We start from the raw sequence: 19217 nt of genomic DNA, 5'->3' as shown, positions 1-19217 counted from the left end.
TGAGTGGGATGACGGAAGTATGGATAAGAGAATTGAACGTCGGGTTGAAAGCTCAGAAGGCCGAACCCCACCAGCCTCTCGATTGTTGCTAGGCGAGCAACCCCGCCTTGCGTGCAGCAGCCTGCTTCGCTGGCGGTGGAGAGTCGGCTCTACCAGAGATGCCCAGAAGCGCTGAAACCGGAGCTGGTCATTAAATTATCCGGCAGCTTTGAAATCAATCATTGAGCCTCAGCCAATCATTCTGCCAGCAACCCGTCATCAAACACCTCTTCGGTTCCAGTGGCTCGGGAACACCCACCAGCTCTGCAACAGCCTGCACGTCAACTGCAGCCAATGAACCTACTTCCAGTACCTGAATTGCAAACCTGTTTCTTACCTTTATGGGCATATCTATCACTGCTTTGGGAACAAGAGTCCCAAGGAGGCATCTGCTTCGTTTGAAATGGTTTGAGATGGTGTTGGGCATTCAAACACAGATTGTCTATTTCAAGATGGCTTCTTTTATGCACCCCTCTATGGCCATAATGCCATTGCTTTTAGATCCAACTTCACCTCACTCCTTACATCATTCCACGCTCAAGACTTGGTATATCCAAGCTCAGCAAGACCCTCCTCCAAAGCCTTGACAGCACGCTCAATATCGCCTCTGGTGGGGTCGAGCTGTGGATTGCCTTGTTAGTCGTCATTGTTGCTTGATAATCAAACACAAATACACTGGGATTACTCACCACACTGACACCCATGTGACCGAAACGGATATACTTGGTGACAATTTCCTTGTGGATACCACCGGCAAACACAACACCCTTCTTCGCGAGGATAGGCAGAAGCTCGGCGCCCTTGACGCCCTCAGGGAGATAGATGGCAGTCATGCCGTGAGCCTGCTCATCAGGGTTGGCCGCAACCTGCTTAAGACCAAGGGCACCGATGGCAGCCTTGATCTTGTCTGAGGCGGCCTTGTGGCCGGCAAATCTTTCAGCCACGGGCTTCGCAAGGATCTGGCTCAGAGCAGTGTGAAGAGCGTGGACAAGCTGTGGCGAGGGGGTAGCAAAATAAGAGGGCTTCTTGGCCTCGTAGTTTTGCATGACTAATCACGTTAGTCGGGCTGTAATGCGTATATATCAACGCGAGGTAAACTTACTAGGGGTCCAGTTCTTCATAGAAGCGAAGTAGGCCGAGGGAGGGCTCTTTCTGTTCTCAAAAGCCTTCATGGCACGACCGCTGAACATGGAAATCGACAGACCGGCAGGGCAGCCAATGGCCTTCTGACTGGCAGTGACAACACCATCAAGACCCCAGGCATCGAAATCAATCTCCTCACACGCAACACTGCAGACACCGTCGACAATAATGAGGGTATCTGGCGAGACCTTGTGGACAAGAGCAGAGAGATTCTTGAGCTCGCTCAAGACACCAGTCGATGTGTCAACGTGGGTGACGGTAATCGCCTTGTACTTCTTCTCCGACAGAGCCTTCTCAATCTCGGGAAGGGTGGGCTTGGTGCCAACGGGGGCCTTGAGCTCGGTGACATTGGCACCATACACTCTGAGGCAGTCGGCGAAGCCATCACTAAAATAGCCGGTTCCAAGCACCAACACGTCCTCGCCAGCCTCAATCAAGTTGGCAGCAACCAAATCCCAGCCGAGAGTACCGGATCCAGAGAGAACGAATGGTTGAGACGCAGGGTCGGTGGTCTGGAACAGCTTGCGCAACATAGACAGGGTCTCGCCGAAGGTAGCAACAAAACCGGCGCTCACATGGCTTTCGCTGTCGAGTGGGAAGATGTGGGTGTCAGCTTCTGGATCCTTCAAAGCCTAAACAGAACGGCAAGACACTTCATAAGCACCCCTACATACCTGAAGTGACTCATGGACTGGAGGACAGCATCGTCGAACTCAATGGGTCCTGGAATCAGGAGCGTTGGGTGGGCGGGTTGAGACATCTTGGGGGTGGTTGTCGTAATCTCGCGCACTTGAATCCTGGGCAGAAGTGAGGTGTCGACGGTGCTGGGAAGACGTTCGACAGCGTAGGGGGTGTTGATCGGATATACGGGGGCAAGATGTCGTGAGATCAACGATAAACGGGCGGGGGGAGCGTCCGGTGTTTTTGGCGGGGTCATTCCTAACCGTCTGAACGCCGAGCGCGACAGTTTGGAGACCTCGGGTATAAGCACCATGTGCGTCTGCAAGCTCCCCACACCGTTCTGTACCTTATCTTGCCTGAACCGACGGTATCCAACGCCTTGCTTTGTCTCTTCTGTCCAGGTACCTGGGAACGGAAGGGTTTCTTGGTGTGATTGGACTCTGTATGACGGAAGAAACGGACGAATGTGTATGGGATATTCAAAATAAGTCTGACAAGCAGGGCCACCGGAGAAAAGACGGGAATGAAGAGAGCAACAAGGAGAAAAGTCGGTGTTTGGGTTCGTATAAAAATGAACAAAAAATACTGACCGCCCAGACAAGATCCGTTTCAACACCTAAACGGCTTCCAGGTTGTCTAGGCCCGGTTGGAAAAAGTCTACAGTTTGCTATTAGTCACGGATGCCAAAGTGTCCAATTCTAGACGCTTTGCCCCTTTTGATAATGCTCGTCTTGATGCCAAATGCACCGAACATTGTGCAATGGAAGAATGGATTTGTTCCAGGGCCGGGTCCGTCCGGCGAAGAAGCCGTCTTCGGACCCGCTCGCCGCTAGAGGGACTGTGGAGAAGTGGGGGAGGCTGGAGTGTCGTTCGTCATTGCTACCCCGCAGTCCCAGCCCCAACATCAGCCTCCAACGCCCAGGGGTCTTCTAATCTTATCGTTCCTTGACCGATGTTCACCGTGGTCAGTCAGCCAAGACCCGGCCACGACAGCTATCATCAGATAGCTTCCAGTCAACACCAATACATAACGCTGCCACTTAACCAGACATCAAACTACGAGGGTCGATACCAAACTGGTTGATATAGTCCAGACGACCTTAAACACCGCGTCTCAATTTCCAACTAAGATCCAACTGGACCTCCCCCGATACAGTAGCCCGCGGCGCATAGAATAACAGCTCAACCCTCCAGCGCAACCCACCACCGAAGCGCTTCACACCCATCCACCACCGCAACAATGGCCTTCCTAATCCTAGTAATCGGCGACCTTCACATACCCGACCGCGCCCTCGACATTCCAGCAAAGGTACCCTCCTACCTCCCTCCCCCAACCCCCTATTCAATTACCACCCCTTTCTAACCTCTCCCCCTCCAGTTCAAAAAACTCCTCGCCCCCGGAAAAATCTCCCAAACCCTCTGCCTAGGTAACCTAACCGACAAGTCAACCTATGAATACCTCCGCTCCATCTCCCCCGACCTCAAAATCGTCAAAGGCCGCATGGATGTCGAAGCCACCTCCCTCCCTTTGACTCAAGTCGTCACCCACGGCGGCGTCCGCATCGGCTTCCTCGAAGGCTTCACCCTCGTCAGCTCCGAGCCCGACCTCCTACTCGCAGAGGCCAACAAACTTGACGTCGACGTCCTCTGCTGGGGCGGCACTCATAAATTCGAGTGCTTTGAGTATATGGACAAGTTCTTTATCAACCCTGGGACGGCGACGGGGGCGTTCTCGACGGATTGGGCGGATGGGGAGGGGGAGGGGGAGGAGGAGATGGTGCCGAGCTTTTGTTTGATGGATGTAAGTTTTGAGGGGTGGGATGGTAAGGAGGGGAGATGCTGACAGTGGAAAACAGGTACAAGGAATCTCGTTGACGCTATATGTCTACCAGCTGAGGAAAGACGCGAATGGGGTTGAGAATGTGGCGGTGGAAAAGGTGACGTATACCAAGCCGGTTGAGCCAACTGGTCCATGATACCCGGGAAGATGAGAGAGACAGAGTCGAGGGAGTAGGGAATACGGTACCGGATCTAGAAAAGAGGAGCGTTTGAGTGGTTATGGAGCGTTGCTGCTGTACAGCAAGCAAAGCGTGAAAGATGTGTTGTGCCTGAGCTGTTTGGGCATTGCAGTCATCCAACTCAGCTCAAGAGAGAGAGCTCTTTGAAAAGGGGCTCCAAACAATATCAAAATATTACCTAATACTTCGAATCATGCTCATTTCAAACATACCAAAAGGTAACATCGGTTACGGTAGTCTCTCAAAATGATTGATATTTAACAACCCACCAACGATTCACAAACAAAACAAAATTGGTATCATCCAGCAACCATTTCCTCCTCCCCATTTGTTGTTAAAGAACGACGAGAACGAAACCTAACATAATTTGTCGTCAAACTCCCAATTCCCAAAATGCCATTTCCTATCCCAGAAACCCCCAACGCTTTGCCCCCCAAACTCCAGTCAAACAAATGCACCCAAAAATCAAAGCATCATACTCCTCCTCCTATCCACAACCCCTTGTTTTCCCTTCCCCTTCCCACCACTCCCACTCTCCACAGATCCCGTACTCTCATCCCCCACCGTACCAACCGAGCTCTCCTCGACATACTCCCCCAAAAACGCACTCTTCTTCGGCGCCAACATCGACGCCCTCGCCTTCCTCGCCCTCGGCCTATTCGTCCCGCTCTCCACATCCGCCTCCCTTTCCTCTTCTAGCTGCATCTTATGTAACGCCGCCTGAGCAGCCATACTTGATTTCCTTGCCGCCCGCTTCGGTTGTGGTGGTGGTGACGCTAGACTTAGTGTTGAGGTGGATGTGCTGGCAAAGTCATACGGGTCGATTTCTGGTTGTTGTTCTGCCGGCGGCTCAGGCTCACGAATCGCAAGAGAGGGGCGTTTCCTTCTGTCGTAGGTTATGTTGTCTATTTGCATTGATTCTTTCGCTGCAAGGGGACTAACAGTGGGAGGTGGTTTGTGGACGCTGGCTGAGAGCCCCCCGCTGGATGTAACGGTAGATTCAGACCTTGGCTTAGCAGAGGAGGTAGGAGCTGATGTTGGGTTGGGATTTGCCGAAGTGCTAGGGCGGTGGAATTTCCCCTCGCCAGAGACGGCATCGAATAATTCCTTGGTAGGGCGACGCATTTTATCCCGGAGGTTAGGTTCAGCGTAGCTTATTGCTGGGCGGGCGCGGCGGCTTGGGCGGGAGGTCTCACCCTCGGAGGAGATATGTGCTGGTGGTGGGGTATCATGGGGAAGTGGCTCAACGGAGGAGGGTCGGCCGGGTGTTGTTGGGGAGGCGAGAATTGACATAGGGAGCGGTGCCTCTGGTTCAGCGATGACGGATAGGACTGTTGGAGGCGGGAGGGCGACTGGCGGGACTTGGATCGCGGGAACTGTTGGTTTCCGTGCTTTAGGTTGTTCCTTATTTTCTTTCGGTTCTGGCGCCTTTTCCTTCTTTGGTTCCTCAACCGGCTTTGGCTTGATCGCCATCTTCTTGGGTGACATGAAATCCTCGTTCGTGCTTTTTGCAGATAATGGTGCCCTTGCCCTGTCCCTCTTGCTCGCTGGCAATTCCTTGATGCTCCTACGCTTCTGAAAGATATCGCCGGCTGGGAGAGCCTTTTCAGCAGCTACCACGTCTTTGAGTGCCTTGGCTGTTTGGTCCAACGTAGCCTGGATACTATTTTCGTCGCCATATTTCCTCTTCGCTCCCGCTCTTATTGTTTGCGTAGGTGGTGTTGGTGGCTGCTGCTCAAAAGAGTGTGGTCTCTTTTCAGGCTGAACATCCTTCATGGGCGTGGTCTCTACCATCTTGCTCGGTTCTGGGCTGGCCTCCAGTTTCTTGGTCAAATCGAGTTTGGGTGGCGATGACAAATTCAGCTGTCCGTCGTCGAATTTTCGGATTGGCGAGGATTTCTTCACTGGCTCCTCATCGATAAACCGCGAAACAGGCGGTGGTCCTAGATCCAATGAATCCGCACTCGTGTCGGCAGCGGCAGCACACAAGGCCATAATCTCCTCGCTGTTCATGGTCGCTCTTTGATAACTCTTGTTCTCGTATATCGGCGGCATCCTCCCCTCCTGGGCAGCCAAGGTCTCTGCGTCCACATTGGTGTCTCGTCGTCTTCTTATCGCTGGGGGCGTCCTGGAGATGCTCGGCCGCGACGATTTTGAGAATTTCCTATCCGCACCAGAATGTCGTTTCGCCGGTGGTTCCACTCCCAGATTCCCTAGCAACGCGCCAAATTCGGCGAGTTGGGCCTCTAGCTTTGCCTTGATCTCGAGCGCATGGTCGGCTATCCTTCGCGCGCTGTTGTCCTCTAGTTGTTTTTCCAGACGGAGTATCTGGCCTCTGAGCTCCAAATTCTCGGACAGGAGACACGCGCAGTCGTTTTCGAGGCGACGGATTTTCTGTGACTGATCCGAGTTGATTCTGGCGATGTCTCGATTTTGCCGTAAAAACTTTCGACGTACTACAAGATAAATGTCAGCGACACAGAATCATGGCAGCCAACGGGTGGAAGAGCATACAGATCTCCAGATTGCCGTCGGTAGCAGACACAGGTGGCTCATTGAGTCGGGCCATTGTGCATGTTGTTCGGGCAAAACAGCTCGAGGTTGTTTCCAGTGTGCTGGTGAGACAGGCTCTCACTGAAAAAGGATCGGCGGGGCGGTATTCGATGATTGTAGGGTCGCAGGCGACGCGATTCCGGTGGTCGGCGGGTGGTCGGCGGGTGGATTTGAAGGCGCGAAAAGTCGGGAAGGGCGGTGTCACTGACGAAGTTACATGGATAATTTGCTTGTCATTTCTGCACAGTGTTTACTTCACTTCCTAAAGAAGCATAGCAATGCACTATGCACGGACCACTCGAGACTTGTGTTGACTGGCAACCGTTTTTGGCTGGCTCCAAAGCCGAGCTCTGCCCCACTTCCAGATGCCAACACACGTCAGAAAAACGAGTCCGCTACTGACATGTGTGAACTGCACGAATAACCATTTCAGTATCTGTACCTAACCTCGACAACTGTCTCTTCGACTTGATTGCCTCGTTGCCAACACCTCGGATCGCTAAGATGTCCGGCTACCCAACCCGAAGTTTCCCATCCCACATGCGACAGCCCTCTCTCGGGCCTGGCGCGGGGGGCCAGTCTCCAGCTCTGGTGGCACGAGTGAACGAGAAGAAGGCCGAACTCGAGAACCTTAAAGAGCTCCGGGATTTGAGTGCTGCAGTTGCGTCACAGATGGAGGCCCTTGAACAGAAGCTAGGAACTCTCTCAGACGGAACGGAAGGTGTGTTGTCTTGTTGGGCTGTGGCTGGCTTGATCCTGCCCAAGTTACTGACTTTCTGGCAGCCATTGCTCTGGTCTTCGCTAATTGGCATAATGTGCTGAGGGCAATCAACATGGCATCGGGTATGCATATCTCTCCGACTTCCCTTCCTGTCGGAATGGGGCAGCACTAACTGGCAGCAGCGAAACTTCCTAAGCCCAACCCCGAAGCCGAAGACACAACGCCCTTGCCACAGACACTCGTCCGGATCCCGACCGAACATGCTCCTGCTCTACAAGCACATGCGGAGGGCGCAGCTGAAGAGCAGGAATCAGGCTGAAACCGTTGCGACATGAGAGAATCACACTGGGTTGGCCTCTCTCCTTGCAATCCACAGCCGGTAACATCACACCTGAAAGCATGGTTAAGGATGGACTGTCATATGTATGGATTAGAGGTCGATTGGTCTGTTGGATGCATAAACTACAATATCGATATCATATCGATCCAGGTTGCTGTGCCTCAAGCCGATAAGACCAGAGACAAGGCGGGGTACATTCTGCCAAGCAAGGCGCGTCATTCTCGCGTTCCTTAGTCAGCCATCAGAAGGACGGGAACATTAAGTCTAGCCTCTTTGGGTGCAAATCCGAATGATGTGCAACAGGGACAGGGACTCCGGCGGAATTACAGGTGGGGTATCGTCACTTGGGACCGAGAACGGTTCTGGTGGGGTGTTTGATGATGGGGTTGCGGGAGCTGTGCTGCTGCTCCTTTGGAAGGTCGGGGAAGCTGCAGAGTGGGAGATGCAGTATGCCCATCATGCCTTGTCTACACGAGACAAGAAGGCACAGAGGGGAAGGACGGGAGAAGGCAAAGGGGGACGCCCCTCCCCGACGCGTTGCTGGAAAGTAAACAAGAGACTGCCAGTCCTCTGGAGATGTCCTCTTTTCCCATCAACACCATACACACAATCTACACATACGTTCTCTCGTCCATATTGCTTTTGCTGTCTTTTGAGCACTACGCTCCAATTGCTACCCAGCATTCTTGATCAACTGATAACTGAACGATATCTTTCCATCTGATTTTCCCCAGAGTCTCGACCCATCGCCCTCGGCACTGACCAATCGTCCGCTGATTAACCGCGAAATTGCATTCCGACCCCTGGCCTTTCACACTCTTGGGGCATCGTGTGCTTTGAGGTCTGAGACCCTGTGGCTAGCCTTGGCATATTTCGTCGGTTTATTGCTGCGATTTAAAGAACAATGATGGCCACCACCACCTCGAGACATCGGTCGAGTCTCGACTTTGACATCCACACTGACCACAGCCATCTCTCGCAAAAGGCCAACTTACCACCCGGCAACAAGTTCGCCGTCCTGAGCGATATTCACAATCTTAACTCGCTCAACATTGATTCTCTGGCCCGAGACCTGGGCAGCCTCCATCTTGAATACTCTTCGAAGGAAGGCAATTGTCAGCAGGGACACAAGGCCAAGGACCGGAGGGTTCGGTTGTCTGTTGACAACAACATTGAATACGATCATCCTTTTTTTGACAAGCACCGTGTGGTTTCTGCCACCACCAACGGCAGCGAGACGACTGTTGCCTCTGACGGTGAGCTTCACTGTCTTGAGACTTTTTACAGAGTCAATGCTAATTCTTGGTTGATGTAGACTTCAAGCACAACAACCCCCTAGCCCAAGCCGAGCACCGGCTCCCCAGCAACTTGGAGCAGATAAGAAAGCACCAGGAAGGTCAGTTCGAATGGCTTCTTACGATTCCGCTCCCGTTTCGCAGCAAGTCGCGCCGCCGGGTGGGAAACCGGTCTCTCGGTGATTCCTATGACGGAGAAGACCAAGAACCTGACCTGGGCAGCGGCAGCGGCGGGAAGAATGTCTTGTTTGGGTGCAACCTCATCCATAACAGGACGCAGTCTGATGGCGCTTCTGTCGACCATGGTGGCTCGCTCACTAACAGGTATACCCTTTTAGCTACTCGGGTGGAGAGTGAAGAGGAGATGTCTGCTGTGGAGCAGTCTGTTGTTGTGGAGGAGGCGGATAGCAGTGTTGTTGCGAATGTTTCGCAGGAGGAGAACTCGACTGTTTTGAGGGGCGGGGAGGAGAATCTGCAGCCGGAGGGGCTGGAGGAGAGGCCAAAGTCGGTGTTGAGTATCAAGGTTGATGAGTCGTTGATAGGCATGGAACACTTGTCTCCTTTGCCGTCGCCGCAGCCTGCTAGGCCGCTTTCGAGGATTGAGGACTCGGTTGAGGAACTTGATAAGCTTGAGGAGGAACTTGAGGCCCTTAATGAGGTGGCTCAGTTGGAAAGGGTGGTTTCCCCTGAGTTGGCCACCGAGCCGGTTCTTGAGTCTATTCCTGAGGCCCCTGTTCAGCAGCAGCCCTCAACGTCGACAAAGCGGGCCTCGACTATTAGAGCGTCGACTACTACTACTCCCACTACTCACACTACTACCCGCACACGCAGCACAGCTGAACGCAGCTCGTCGGTCCGGAAGTCGACGTCGGCGTCATCGGCTAGGGAGGATGACAAGCCTGCTTCTACCTCCAAGACCGCCGCCAACATCTCTACAGTCCGCCGCTCTATTGCCCGTCCTTCTAGTCTGCTGCCTCCCAAGGCCACGGTGAAATCTAGCAGAGCACCCACCGTCCCGGCCTTTGAACTCCCTGGTGAGGCTGTCGCCCGTCGCCTCAAGGAACAGCGCGCCGCGAGGCTCTCTCAGCAGGTTTCTGCCGAAGAAGCTGCCGCTATTGCCGCGCAATTCTCGCCTAGCAAGCCGCATGCCAAGTCTAGCAAGCCGTTGACACGTCCGACGTTTGAGTTGCCTGGGGAGGCGATTTCACGGCGGAGGAGGGAGGAACGCGAGGCGCGGCTGAAGGCGCAAGAAGAGGAGGAGAAAAAGAGGAGGGAATTCAAGGCTAGACCAATTCGTGCGAGTGTTATTGGCAGCAGTGGGGGAAATTCAGTTCGGGAGACGGCTACTAGCCGGGCCAGGCAGGCTAGGATGGAGGCTGGGGGACAGGCGACGACGCCGACGCATACCTCGACTGCTACTGCGCCTACGTCAGCTTCTGCGGCGAGAATGAGGCATTCCATTGCTGTTACTGGGGGTGGGTATGCTTCTAGCACGGTGGCTGCTTCGACACGGTCAGCGGCGGCTCTGTCTCTGACGACCACGACGGCAACGACGACTAGAGGTCGGATATCTCTTGCTGCTCCTTTTGCTGGGGGAGCGGGTTCTTCTAGCAGGGGGACGTCGGCCACTTCTGCTGCTAGCAGTAGTGGGAAGAGGAGCAGTACTACTACTACTACTGTGAGCCAGGAGGAGGTGCAGCAGCAGAAGATGAGGGGGAAGGAGATTTTCAAGAGGGATAATTCTTTTACTTTGGAGAGGGAGAGGGAGAGGAAGGAGAGGGAGCAGGCGGCCAAGATGGCGAGGGAGCAGGCTGCGGAACGGAGTAGGGCTCTGGGACGGGAGTGGAAGGAGAAGATGGCTGTTAGGCAGAAGAGGGCTAGTTTGATGATTTCTGGGTCGGGGGGTGAGAGTGGTGGGCAGGGGTATTAGATGGTGGGGGAAGGGTTTTGTTAGCTTGGAGTTTTTATTATTTGGGGGTCGTTTTTCTTTTGATTCTGGATTGATTGCTGTAAGGAAAGACAGATAGGGTATTGTTAGGATTATGATTGGGGTTTTTGGTGGGGGGTTAGAAGAGATGGGGTATTGTTAGGGCGTTGGTTTTTGGCTTGGGAAGAGTGAAGTTGGGTTTGAAGAGGAATAGTGTATGTTATGTGAAGGAGAATGGAACAGATTACTATCATCACCTGTACCGGTTGACATCATGTCGACTTGGTAAAATCTAAAGGGCTGCCTTTACGGTCTTCGACGTTTCTATTGTGTCCAAGAAATGTGTATTGCTCTGGTCAAAAGAGTACCAGCAGTAAGTACATCAGCTCCATTACAGTCCCTGTTGAAGTAGCAACAGTAAGAAGTCGAGCAAAGCTGGCTGGAAGTGGTACGGAATATCGATTGTTGGTGATGACGAAGGTATGTTTCCGGGCCACACAATATTTTGTAATTAGCTATGGCTACCTAGGCGTGATACACACAATTAAGCTACAGAATGAAATCCACGATACAGGTATGTGGCCCTGAAACATACTGTCAAAAGCTGAAAAACATCAGAATAAAAGAAGGAAACCGAGTATTCCACGATACCTGTCGTCCCCTCCTTTCCTAGGTAGTTCCTCAAGTGGCGTTAGCTATTACACAAAGTTCTGCTCCAGCCCTCCCTGTTTATCCTGATAATATTCCTAGAAACGTTCTGGCCCAGGCCCATATCCACTTTCGCCAGCCTCAACTGTGTTCCCATCTTCGCTGCTGCGCCGCCCTTCGCCATCTTGGATTCCGTCCCCGATGTTGCCTTTCTCATCCCCGTCCCTGGTGGCCTGGCATTGCTGAGATTCTGAGCTCTGGCCAGCCTTGTTGTTCCCGTTCTCGTTGCCCTCGTAACCAGCATCGTCATCCGTGCCGTTATCGACGTCTTCGTGGTGACTGCTGCTCCCACCGGCGTTCTCACCGCTCTTCATTGCAGCGTTTGCCTCAGAATTGCCGTGTGTGTTCCCGTTGCCACCGCCTTCGCCTCTCAAATCCTTCCATTCTTCCAGTGCCGACAAACTTTCGACGGTATCGGGATGATCCGAGCCCAAGACCTTCTGACGGAGGCGAACACACTCCTGCATCAACTCTATAGCTTCCTCAAGACGATCCATGTCCTTCCAATTATATGCAAGGTTGTGAATGCTCACCAGTGTGTTGGGATGCTCTTCTCCCAATATCCTTTTCCGCTTTCCTAGCACTTCCGCCTCTAATCTTTCAGCATCGCGGAATCGACCTTCCTCCCAATATAAAGAAGCTATTTCCGCTTTTGTGTCAATGGTCCTATGATTATCTAACCCAAGCACTTTCTCTCTCAGACAAAGGCATTCTTCAAGCAGCTCTAACGCATCATTAGGCCGCCCCAGACCCCTCCAAGTTACGGCCAGGTTGTGCATACTAGCCAATGTATTGGGATGTTCTTCTCCTAGAACCCTCTTTTGAATTTCCAGTACTTGTAGCTGTAGTAATTCGGCCTCCTTCCACCGGCCTTGTGACTGGTATGTTGATGCTAGGCTGTGCATACTAGCCAATATATTGGGATGTTCTTCTCCTAGAACCCTCTTTTGAATTTCCAGTACTTGCAGTTGTAGTAATTCGGCCTCCTTCCACCGGCCTTGTGACTGGTATGTTACTGCTATTTCGTTCATACTGGTTAATGTATCTGGGTGCTCTTCGCCCAAGTGGGCTTGACTGATCTCCCATGTTTTTTTCTGGTACAATGCCGCTCTCTGGTAATCCCCCTGTCCGGAGAAAAGCTGGCCCGCATTATGAAGAAGGCTTGCTCTCGCCAGCTTTCCTTGTTTTGAGGAAATGTCTTCTCCTAGTTTTAACACAGCAGTGGCGTGCGGGAGGTATGCGTTGCATATAGTCCAATTCTTGTACTCCCCCCACGGGAAACACACAGTCACGACTAAGAGTGCCCGCTCGGCGAATTTTTGCTTTATGCCGTTCTGAACCAGCCATTTTCGAGTGACCAAATGCACGAGTCGATGCATGTCAAATTTTTGGTCTTTGTCTTCAGTGACAAATGAAAACGCTTTTAGTACCCCTAGTGCCTTGATGAGCTGAAGCTCTCCTGCACCGTGGTCTTTGGCGTACGTGAAAAGAAATTCGTAGGGAATGGTCTGGCGATCGAGGAAACTCATGATTGAAAGAAGCTCGCCTGCGAGGGTGTTCTGATTCTGAATTTGCTTAAAAGAGATAATCCAAGCCTCTGCTACTGCGCGAGGAGTTTCCGAGTCTCTCCCAACCGTTTCAAAGTCTTCGCTAAGTAGATCGATAAGAGTCCGGTCGCTCTCGTCCAGGAGTTGGATGTATCGAGAGATCGTGATACTGTTCTCTTGGATGAACGAAGCTGCCTGAACCAGTGCCAATGGTAGATGCTCAAGCCGAGCAGAAAGTCCTGCATAATCCCCAGGCATCGTGTCGATTTCTGCAAGCCGTGTTGAGAGCAACTGGGCTGTCTCGACTTCATCCATCTTTCCGATCCTAATAACGGACGAGGCCATTCCTTTGGTTAGCCTGGAGGCGACCTGCAGGTTTCTTGTGGTGATGAGAATAGTCCCGTGCGCACACTCTGGAAGGTAGCGTCCCAATCCACCATTTCTGTTGAAGAAAAGCTCCAGATCATCAGCATTATCGATTGCCATGATCCACTGACCACACACCTGGCTTTCTAACCAGCTCTTTACCAATGGCAACACCTCTGCTTTGGGATCTTCATGCCCGGGGATCCGGTATTTCTGTGCGATAGCAGTGTATGCTTCACGGAACCGCTCGTGGTTGCTTGCGTGGACCCAAAAGACTGATATGTTGGGGTAAGTACGCTGGATCCGATATGTGAACTCGATGGCAATTTGTGTTTTCCTGTCAGGTGTTAGGTGATATTAACAGCATGAACGAATTGAACTTACCCGATGCCCCCAAGACCGCAGAGAGCAACTGGGGTCTGTGAGGTGGAGTTGCACCACAGTTGATGTAGCTTCGCTAAAATATCTGACCGACCGACGAAGTTATTGTTCCGTGGGTATGGAACAGAAACTAAATGCGCATGAGACAACTTCCGAGATAGCATGTAGAGGTTGCAAGGTAATGAGACTATTACGTACAGGTATCGTCCTGAAGAGAAGGAGAAGGAGTCCATTTCTTCAAGAATGCCTTCATACACGCGGCGGCGGTAGCAGCTGCGTATGGCTGCCATTCTTTCGCCTTGTGACTGTCCGCATAGTCACAGACAGCCTTGATCACAACACAAGGGAAGGTGTCCCAAACTCCTGCTCCTTCCATCTCGAACCCTATGATGTTCGCCTCCAATTTCAGTTTCGACTCCTCCACAATCTTGTCGCGATACGGTGCTGATTTCACGACGTTGTCGCCTGAAGCCATGATACCCAGGTGAACCATAGGATGCGGAGTTTGATGGCCGAGCCTCTCGCGTGTCACTAATTTGCCGTCGCACCCACAGGTCTCACACAACTCCTTTTCGCGGATATGGCTGTAGGTTGCCTTATAAAGCTTGTCCTTTGCTGCGCCTGGATATTGGGTAGACAGGCCCGACTGGGCCGGTAGGACCGATAGGACCGACATGATCTTGGTCATTTCCTCTTCAAGCATCTTCCTCTGCCGCGGGACCTTCAGTTGCGAGAGAAAAGAGCGTACTTCTAAACTGGGCCTGGCGAGAGTATCCAAAAGCCCGGCCTTGATTTCGAAGTGATCATCATACTGCCGTCCCAAATCGTACTGAATGATCCCATCACTGATGATAACATCGCCAAGTATAATCTCTGTGCTGACATCGTGTGTAGAGCTAAAAGGGACGCCGCCGCAGACCCCCACAACAAGTGCGAGCTTGATGTTGGGGAAACTGTGCCTGCAGTTGGATGCCACCAGCGCAGAGCCGACTTTCCCTATCCCCGGCATGTGTGCGAGAACAACATTGTGACGACCAATGGCACCGGTGGTATACGCATTGGGATCACCGGCAACTTTGTCGTAAGGTGGACCCTTCTCATCCCAGTAGACGTCGAAGACAGCGTCCACGGCAGTGGCCTCTGATGAGAGCGCGCAGATGATGGCAATGCTGAAGTCGCTCCGTTTGGCTGGACGTCGGGGTGGGACATACGTGCTGACTACATTGTTGGTTGTCGAAGACTGGATTACTAACTGACGGTCCTGCGATAGTCCAAGGGAAGTCCGCTGAGGTGTTTCTGCCACGGCACTGGCAACTGTCAACAAACAGTCTATTTAGACATCAAACCAGCAAAAGTACGCACTCGTTGGCAACGGCAGGTTCTAGGATCTGGTTTCGGTCACTGTCAACCAGGACCCGGGGAACCCTAGCGGACGGCGGCGGTGGAATGGAGCGTTCTTCCTGTAATTCATCGGTTGCCATCCGCTTCCGGTGTGATCCCAAGACCGGGGGCATCATAATTGTTCAAGCGCGTCCCTGTCGAAGATGTATGCTGTATTAATTAGATGTTCTGATGTGCTTTCAGAAAGTTGATAGAAGAAGGAAATGCACTTTCTTCCGCAGAGCCTTATCCAGCTGGCAGTCGGTCAGATCGTGGGTGCCTTGCCGCTTGGAATTGGTGTGGCTCATGCTCAGCCACTCCGTCGTCCGCCTATATGTGAGAGGTCTACAGATTTGATACAGTGCAAATCACCTGATGCGAACAAATTGGAAGCCCTCAAGTCTGCCTTGTGACTATGGCTGGGCTTGATTGATTCTGTTTGGAGACTTCGTCATCAGGTTTGAGTTGATTATACATATCATGTGGAATGTCTACAAAGCTCATAAATCATAGACCGAAAGACCAACAACCAACAACCCCCATCGTCCGAGCCGGAGACCGGACGGGCGCAGTAACCACAACATGTGCCTGAGTCTAGACCCAAAGGGTCTCCGTGCCTGATGAGAGGAGATGTGAGGTAGGAATATCTCGTGTTACATGTCGATAAATGTAGCTCAATCGGGCGATTGTCAAGGGTTTGATATGCAGCCTCGCCGTCGTTGATCCGAAAGTGAGGTGAAACCTATAAGGATGGTTGTGTCCGTGCCGCCGTCACGATGTTCAGACGAGAGTGGCTTTGCCCTCGTCCTCTCTCCAGTCGTTCATTTTAAGTCGTTCGTTCTCAATACAAACGGTCACCTTCACAAATATTCTTCCAAAATTTTAGAGTTTGCGCCAACTCGAATCTCAGACACCAAAAACCGCTGTGCGACCTCAACAGCCGCTGGACCAATTGCCCCGAGCGACCGAACCCGGAAACCGTTAACCACCGCTACACAAACCTACTCTCAAGCCCTTTGTACTCAAACACTGCTGCGTCCTGCGAGAAACCGGGAGAAGAAACGACAATCACAGAAGCCCGAAAGAGAAGGAAATACTATGGATATGACGATATACACCGGTAGATTATAGCCGAGAGACCCTTTTTCTACCACTCTCCCGCTCCGCAGCCACCCAGGCGACCAAGATGTACGCCAAGGACCGCGAAGCTTCTCCGCATTTTAGCAGCGGCAGCGGCGGGTCCCGGTCTGGAAGAAGTGCAACGGTGGAGCTTCTTCTCCAACAACAACACCGAACCCGAACCTCGTCGCATGGAGGAGGAGGAGGATTAGGAATGGGTATAAAGCAGAGGCCCCTGGTCCGACCGAATCATAGATCATATTCTTACGGCCATTCGAGAGGAGGCTTTTTCAGGAACAGGTTATCACTTTGGATATCAGGGCTCGCTGTGTTAGTGTTGGTGTGGATCTATCTGAAAGTCTATGGCCACGGTTACGGATATTCACTGAAGAATTCATATTCAGGCGCTGGGCTGGTAACATCGAGACCCGGGCAGCAAGGGACGAAGATTTCTTTGGGGGACTTGCCTGCTTTCATTTTACCGCCGGTGACGACGACAACACTGGTCAGAATGACGAAACCAACAGCATCACCAGGGAAAGCAACAGGGAAGGGCAGCGGTGTGAAAGCGACGGCTCCGGCAGTCGAGTTGAAGCAGGGCATTTACATCGGGACAACAAACCTTAAAGCGCCAAGATTCAAGAAATCGGTGGAGGCATTCAGGGGCATCCCCTATGCTCAGACGACCGGAGGGCAAAACAGATTCAGGCCACCACAGCCACTAGAGCCATCGAAGGAAACATTTCAAGCTACGAGATACGGAGAATTCTGTCCGATCAACGATGGGGTGGTCTATATAGGCCAGGGCGAGAATTGCCTAAACCTGAATGTCTACAGGCCTGCTGGACTGATCAAGGGGAAATATGGGAAGGGTCAAGACGGAAACGAGCTCAAGCTGCCAGTAGTGGTGTATATCCACGGAGGAGGGTTCAATGCTGGAAAGGGGATTGAGAGGAACATGGCCAGTTTCGTCGCCTGGGCGGAGCACGACATCGTTGCTGTGAACTTCAACTACAGGGTGGGCGCGCTGGGCTTTCTACCGAGCGATGTTACTGCTAGGGAAGGGATTTTGAATCTCGGGCTGAGAGACCAGCAGGCGCTTTTGGAGTGGGTGCAAGACAACATCGGTGCCTTTGGTGGTGACAAGGACAATGTCACCATCATGGGACTCAGTGCCGGTGCCCATTCGGTATGTCCTTACTTACCATCTCGTCTGAGCATACGATACTAACATTATCAGATCGGCCACCACATCATGCACTACGCCAACTCCCCCAGACCACCCCCTCTCCACAAAGCCATCCTCGAATCCGGCGCCACCACCGCCCGCGCAGTCTTCTATCCCACCCACCCCCGCCACCTCATCCAATTCCGCGAGTTCCTCACCGCCATCAACGCAGCCCACATCCCCGAATCCGAAATTTTCCCCCACCTCCGCACCCTCCCCCTCAAAACCATCGTCGCCGGCTCCAAAGCCGTCTGGGACAAGTACGTCGACAGCGTCACCTGGCCCTTCCAACCCGTCATCGACGGCCCAAACCCCTACTCCAACTCCTCCCACGCGAACCACACCCTCCCAGACATCATCCCCGACCTCCCCATCTCCTCCTGGCAGAACAGCCACCACCTCAAAATCCCGATCATCACCGGGTACAACACAAACGAAGGCACAATCTTCATCCCCCCTGACGCCTCCACCAATTCTGAATTCCGCTCCTTTTTCAAGACTTTGATCCCGACGTTGAAGGATGCTGATTTGGATAAACTGGAAGAATTGTACCCCGACCCGGTGACGAATCCGACCCTCAGCCCGTATGTCTCTGTTCCTAATGGAAAGGGGGCTCAGTGGAATAGATTGGATACGGCGTACTCCCACTACGCTTATATATGCCCTGTTCTGCAATCAGCGCATTTCATGTCCCTTTCTGGGATTTCCAACGTTTATGTATATCGGTATGCTGCTACTGGTGTCTTTGGAGCCGCTAATCACGGGGATGAAGCGCCTGTTGTGGCGCATGATATGGAGTTTTTGGGTTACGGGAATGAGAGGCCGGGGTTGGTCAGGACGGCGGATGAGATGATTTCTTTTTGGTCGGGATTTGTGGCTAGTAAGGGGGGAGATGTTAACGCTGCGAGGGGGAGGAGGGTGCAATGGCCGAGGTTTGAGAGTCCGGCGAAGAGGGAGGGGTGGTGGAAGGATTTGGGGAAGGGGAGGGTGATGGTTTTTGGGGAGGGGAATAATGAGCGGGATAGGAGTGTGCCGCAACAGGAGAGGAAGCAAGGGTATCCGGTCAAGGTGGAGAGCTTGACGAGGCTGGAGAGGGAGGCTTGTGAGTTTTGGTGGGGGAGGGTTGGGTTGAGTGAGGGGTTGGGGAGGGGGGAGGAGGGTGGGAGGTCGAAGTTGTAGATGGGCTGGGTTGGGTGATGTGGAGGGGTGGATTGTTGGATTGTTGGGAAATGGTTTGGCGTTGGGAGTATGGGAATTGGGTTTGGGTATTTGTGTGATTGGGGGTTGCCATGTTGATGATGGGATTAGTCTGGCGAGATGAAAGGGCTGATACAGGACCGATTACAACGAAAATATATTGTCTCTGACTATTTGTCATGTCTGTTTCATCTGTTTACTAACTCACATGGCATATCGGGCGTGGTTCAGGATGCGTTTTTACACATCTCACGCTAACTCACTTTGCAGTATCAGGATTTTTGAGGGTCGGTTTGGATAATTGAGCTATAAGAGGTGGCGGAACCTATTCTCCATCCTACCTACATTCAAGAAGCAAGCTGGCATCCATATGTCACAGAGTGGGTAATTGGGGAAGGAACATCACACTGTATGTTTTCCCGTAATTGAATTTGTTTACAGAGATATCACTATTCGCAAGTATTACCAAGCCAGGAGTTCTCAACGACATATACCCTCGGCGATTCCCCCGGTCTATTTTCGTGACTCCCACCCCCTCGGGATGACTACCTACCTAGTCTTCCCAAGAGATATG

General features: G+C 52.4%; 7 protein-coding genes across 7 annotated transcripts; 4 read left to right on the top strand and 3 right to left on the bottom strand.

The window, feature by feature from the left end:
- Window positions 1–576: 576 nt before the first annotated feature.
- QC764_308220 (uncharacterized protein) lies at window positions 577–2652 on the bottom strand (the record flags this gene model as incomplete). The annotated part of the gene is made up of 4 exons (XM_062945930.1): window positions 1857–2652; window positions 1142–1767; window positions 729–1087; window positions 577–660 (listed from the first exon to the last, which is right to left on the bottom strand). The coding sequence occupies exons 1-4, from the start codon at window positions 2174–2176 to the stop codon at window positions 577–579; spliced, it is 1389 nt and encodes a 462-aa protein (XP_062801970.1). The 5' UTR covers window positions 2177–2652.
- A 127-nt stretch (window positions 2653–2779) lies between these two features.
- On the top strand, window positions 2780–4070 carry vps29 (Vacuolar protein sorting-associated protein 29). Its single transcript, XM_062945929.1, has 3 exons — window positions 2780–3172; window positions 3242–3664; window positions 3720–4070. The coding sequence occupies exons 1-3, from the start codon at window positions 3104–3106 to the stop codon at window positions 3837–3839; spliced, it is 612 nt and encodes a 203-aa protein (XP_062801969.1). The 5' UTR covers window positions 2780–3103; the 3' UTR covers window positions 3840–4070.
- A 4-nt stretch (window positions 4071–4074) lies between these two features.
- On the bottom strand, window positions 4075–6657 carry QC764_308200 (uncharacterized protein). The gene is made up of 2 exons (XM_062945928.1): window positions 6396–6657; window positions 4075–6337 (listed from the first exon to the last, which is right to left on the bottom strand). The coding sequence occupies exons 1-2, from the start codon at window positions 6448–6450 to the stop codon at window positions 4347–4349; spliced, it is 2046 nt and encodes a 681-aa protein (XP_062801968.1). The 5' UTR covers window positions 6451–6657; the 3' UTR covers window positions 4075–4346.
- Window positions 6658–6800: 143 nt separating this feature from the next.
- On the top strand, window positions 6801–7474 carry DAD2 (DASH complex subunit dad2; the record flags this gene model as incomplete). Its single annotated transcript, XM_062945927.1, has 3 exons — window positions 6801–7155; window positions 7218–7277; window positions 7338–7474. Exons 1-3 carry the CDS (start codon window positions 6939–6941, stop codon window positions 7472–7474), a joined length of 414 nt encoding a protein of 137 aa, XP_062801967.1. The 5' UTR covers window positions 6801–6938.
- Window positions 7475–8399: 925 nt separating this feature from the next.
- On the top strand, window positions 8400–10720 carry QC764_308180 (uncharacterized protein; the record flags this gene model as incomplete). The annotated part of the gene is made up of 2 exons (XM_062945926.1): window positions 8400–8751; window positions 8811–10720. 2 exons carry the CDS (start codon window positions 8400–8402, stop codon window positions 10718–10720), a joined length of 2262 nt encoding a protein of 753 aa, XP_062801966.1.
- A 743-nt stretch (window positions 10721–11463) lies between these two features.
- Window positions 11464–15949, bottom strand: QC764_308170 (uncharacterized protein; the record flags this gene model as incomplete). Its single annotated transcript, XM_062945925.1, has 5 exons — window positions 15082–15949; window positions 13918–15026; window positions 13723–13849; window positions 12115–13675; window positions 11464–11886 (listed from the first exon to the last, which is right to left on the bottom strand). The coding sequence occupies exons 1-5, from the start codon at window positions 15234–15236 to the stop codon at window positions 11464–11466; spliced, it is 3375 nt and encodes a 1124-aa protein (XP_062801965.1). The 5' UTR covers window positions 15237–15949.
- Window positions 15563–18826, top strand: QC764_308160 (uncharacterized protein). Its single transcript, XM_062945924.1, has 2 exons — window positions 15563–17407; window positions 17459–18826. Exons 1-2 carry the CDS (start codon window positions 16286–16288, stop codon window positions 18623–18625), a joined length of 2289 nt encoding a protein of 762 aa, XP_062801964.1. The 5' UTR covers window positions 15563–16285; the 3' UTR covers window positions 18626–18826.
- Window positions 18827–19217: the final 391 nt, after the last annotated feature.

Source organism: Podospora pseudoanserina, chromosome 3 (genome assembly GCF_035222485.1).
Source record: "Podospora pseudoanserina strain CBS 124.78 chromosome 3, whole genome shotgun sequence".
Classification (NCBI taxonomy): domain Eukaryota; kingdom Fungi; phylum Ascomycota; class Sordariomycetes; order Sordariales; family Podosporaceae; genus Podospora; species Podospora pseudoanserina.
This window is presented reverse-complemented; position numbering and strand designations above follow the sequence as displayed.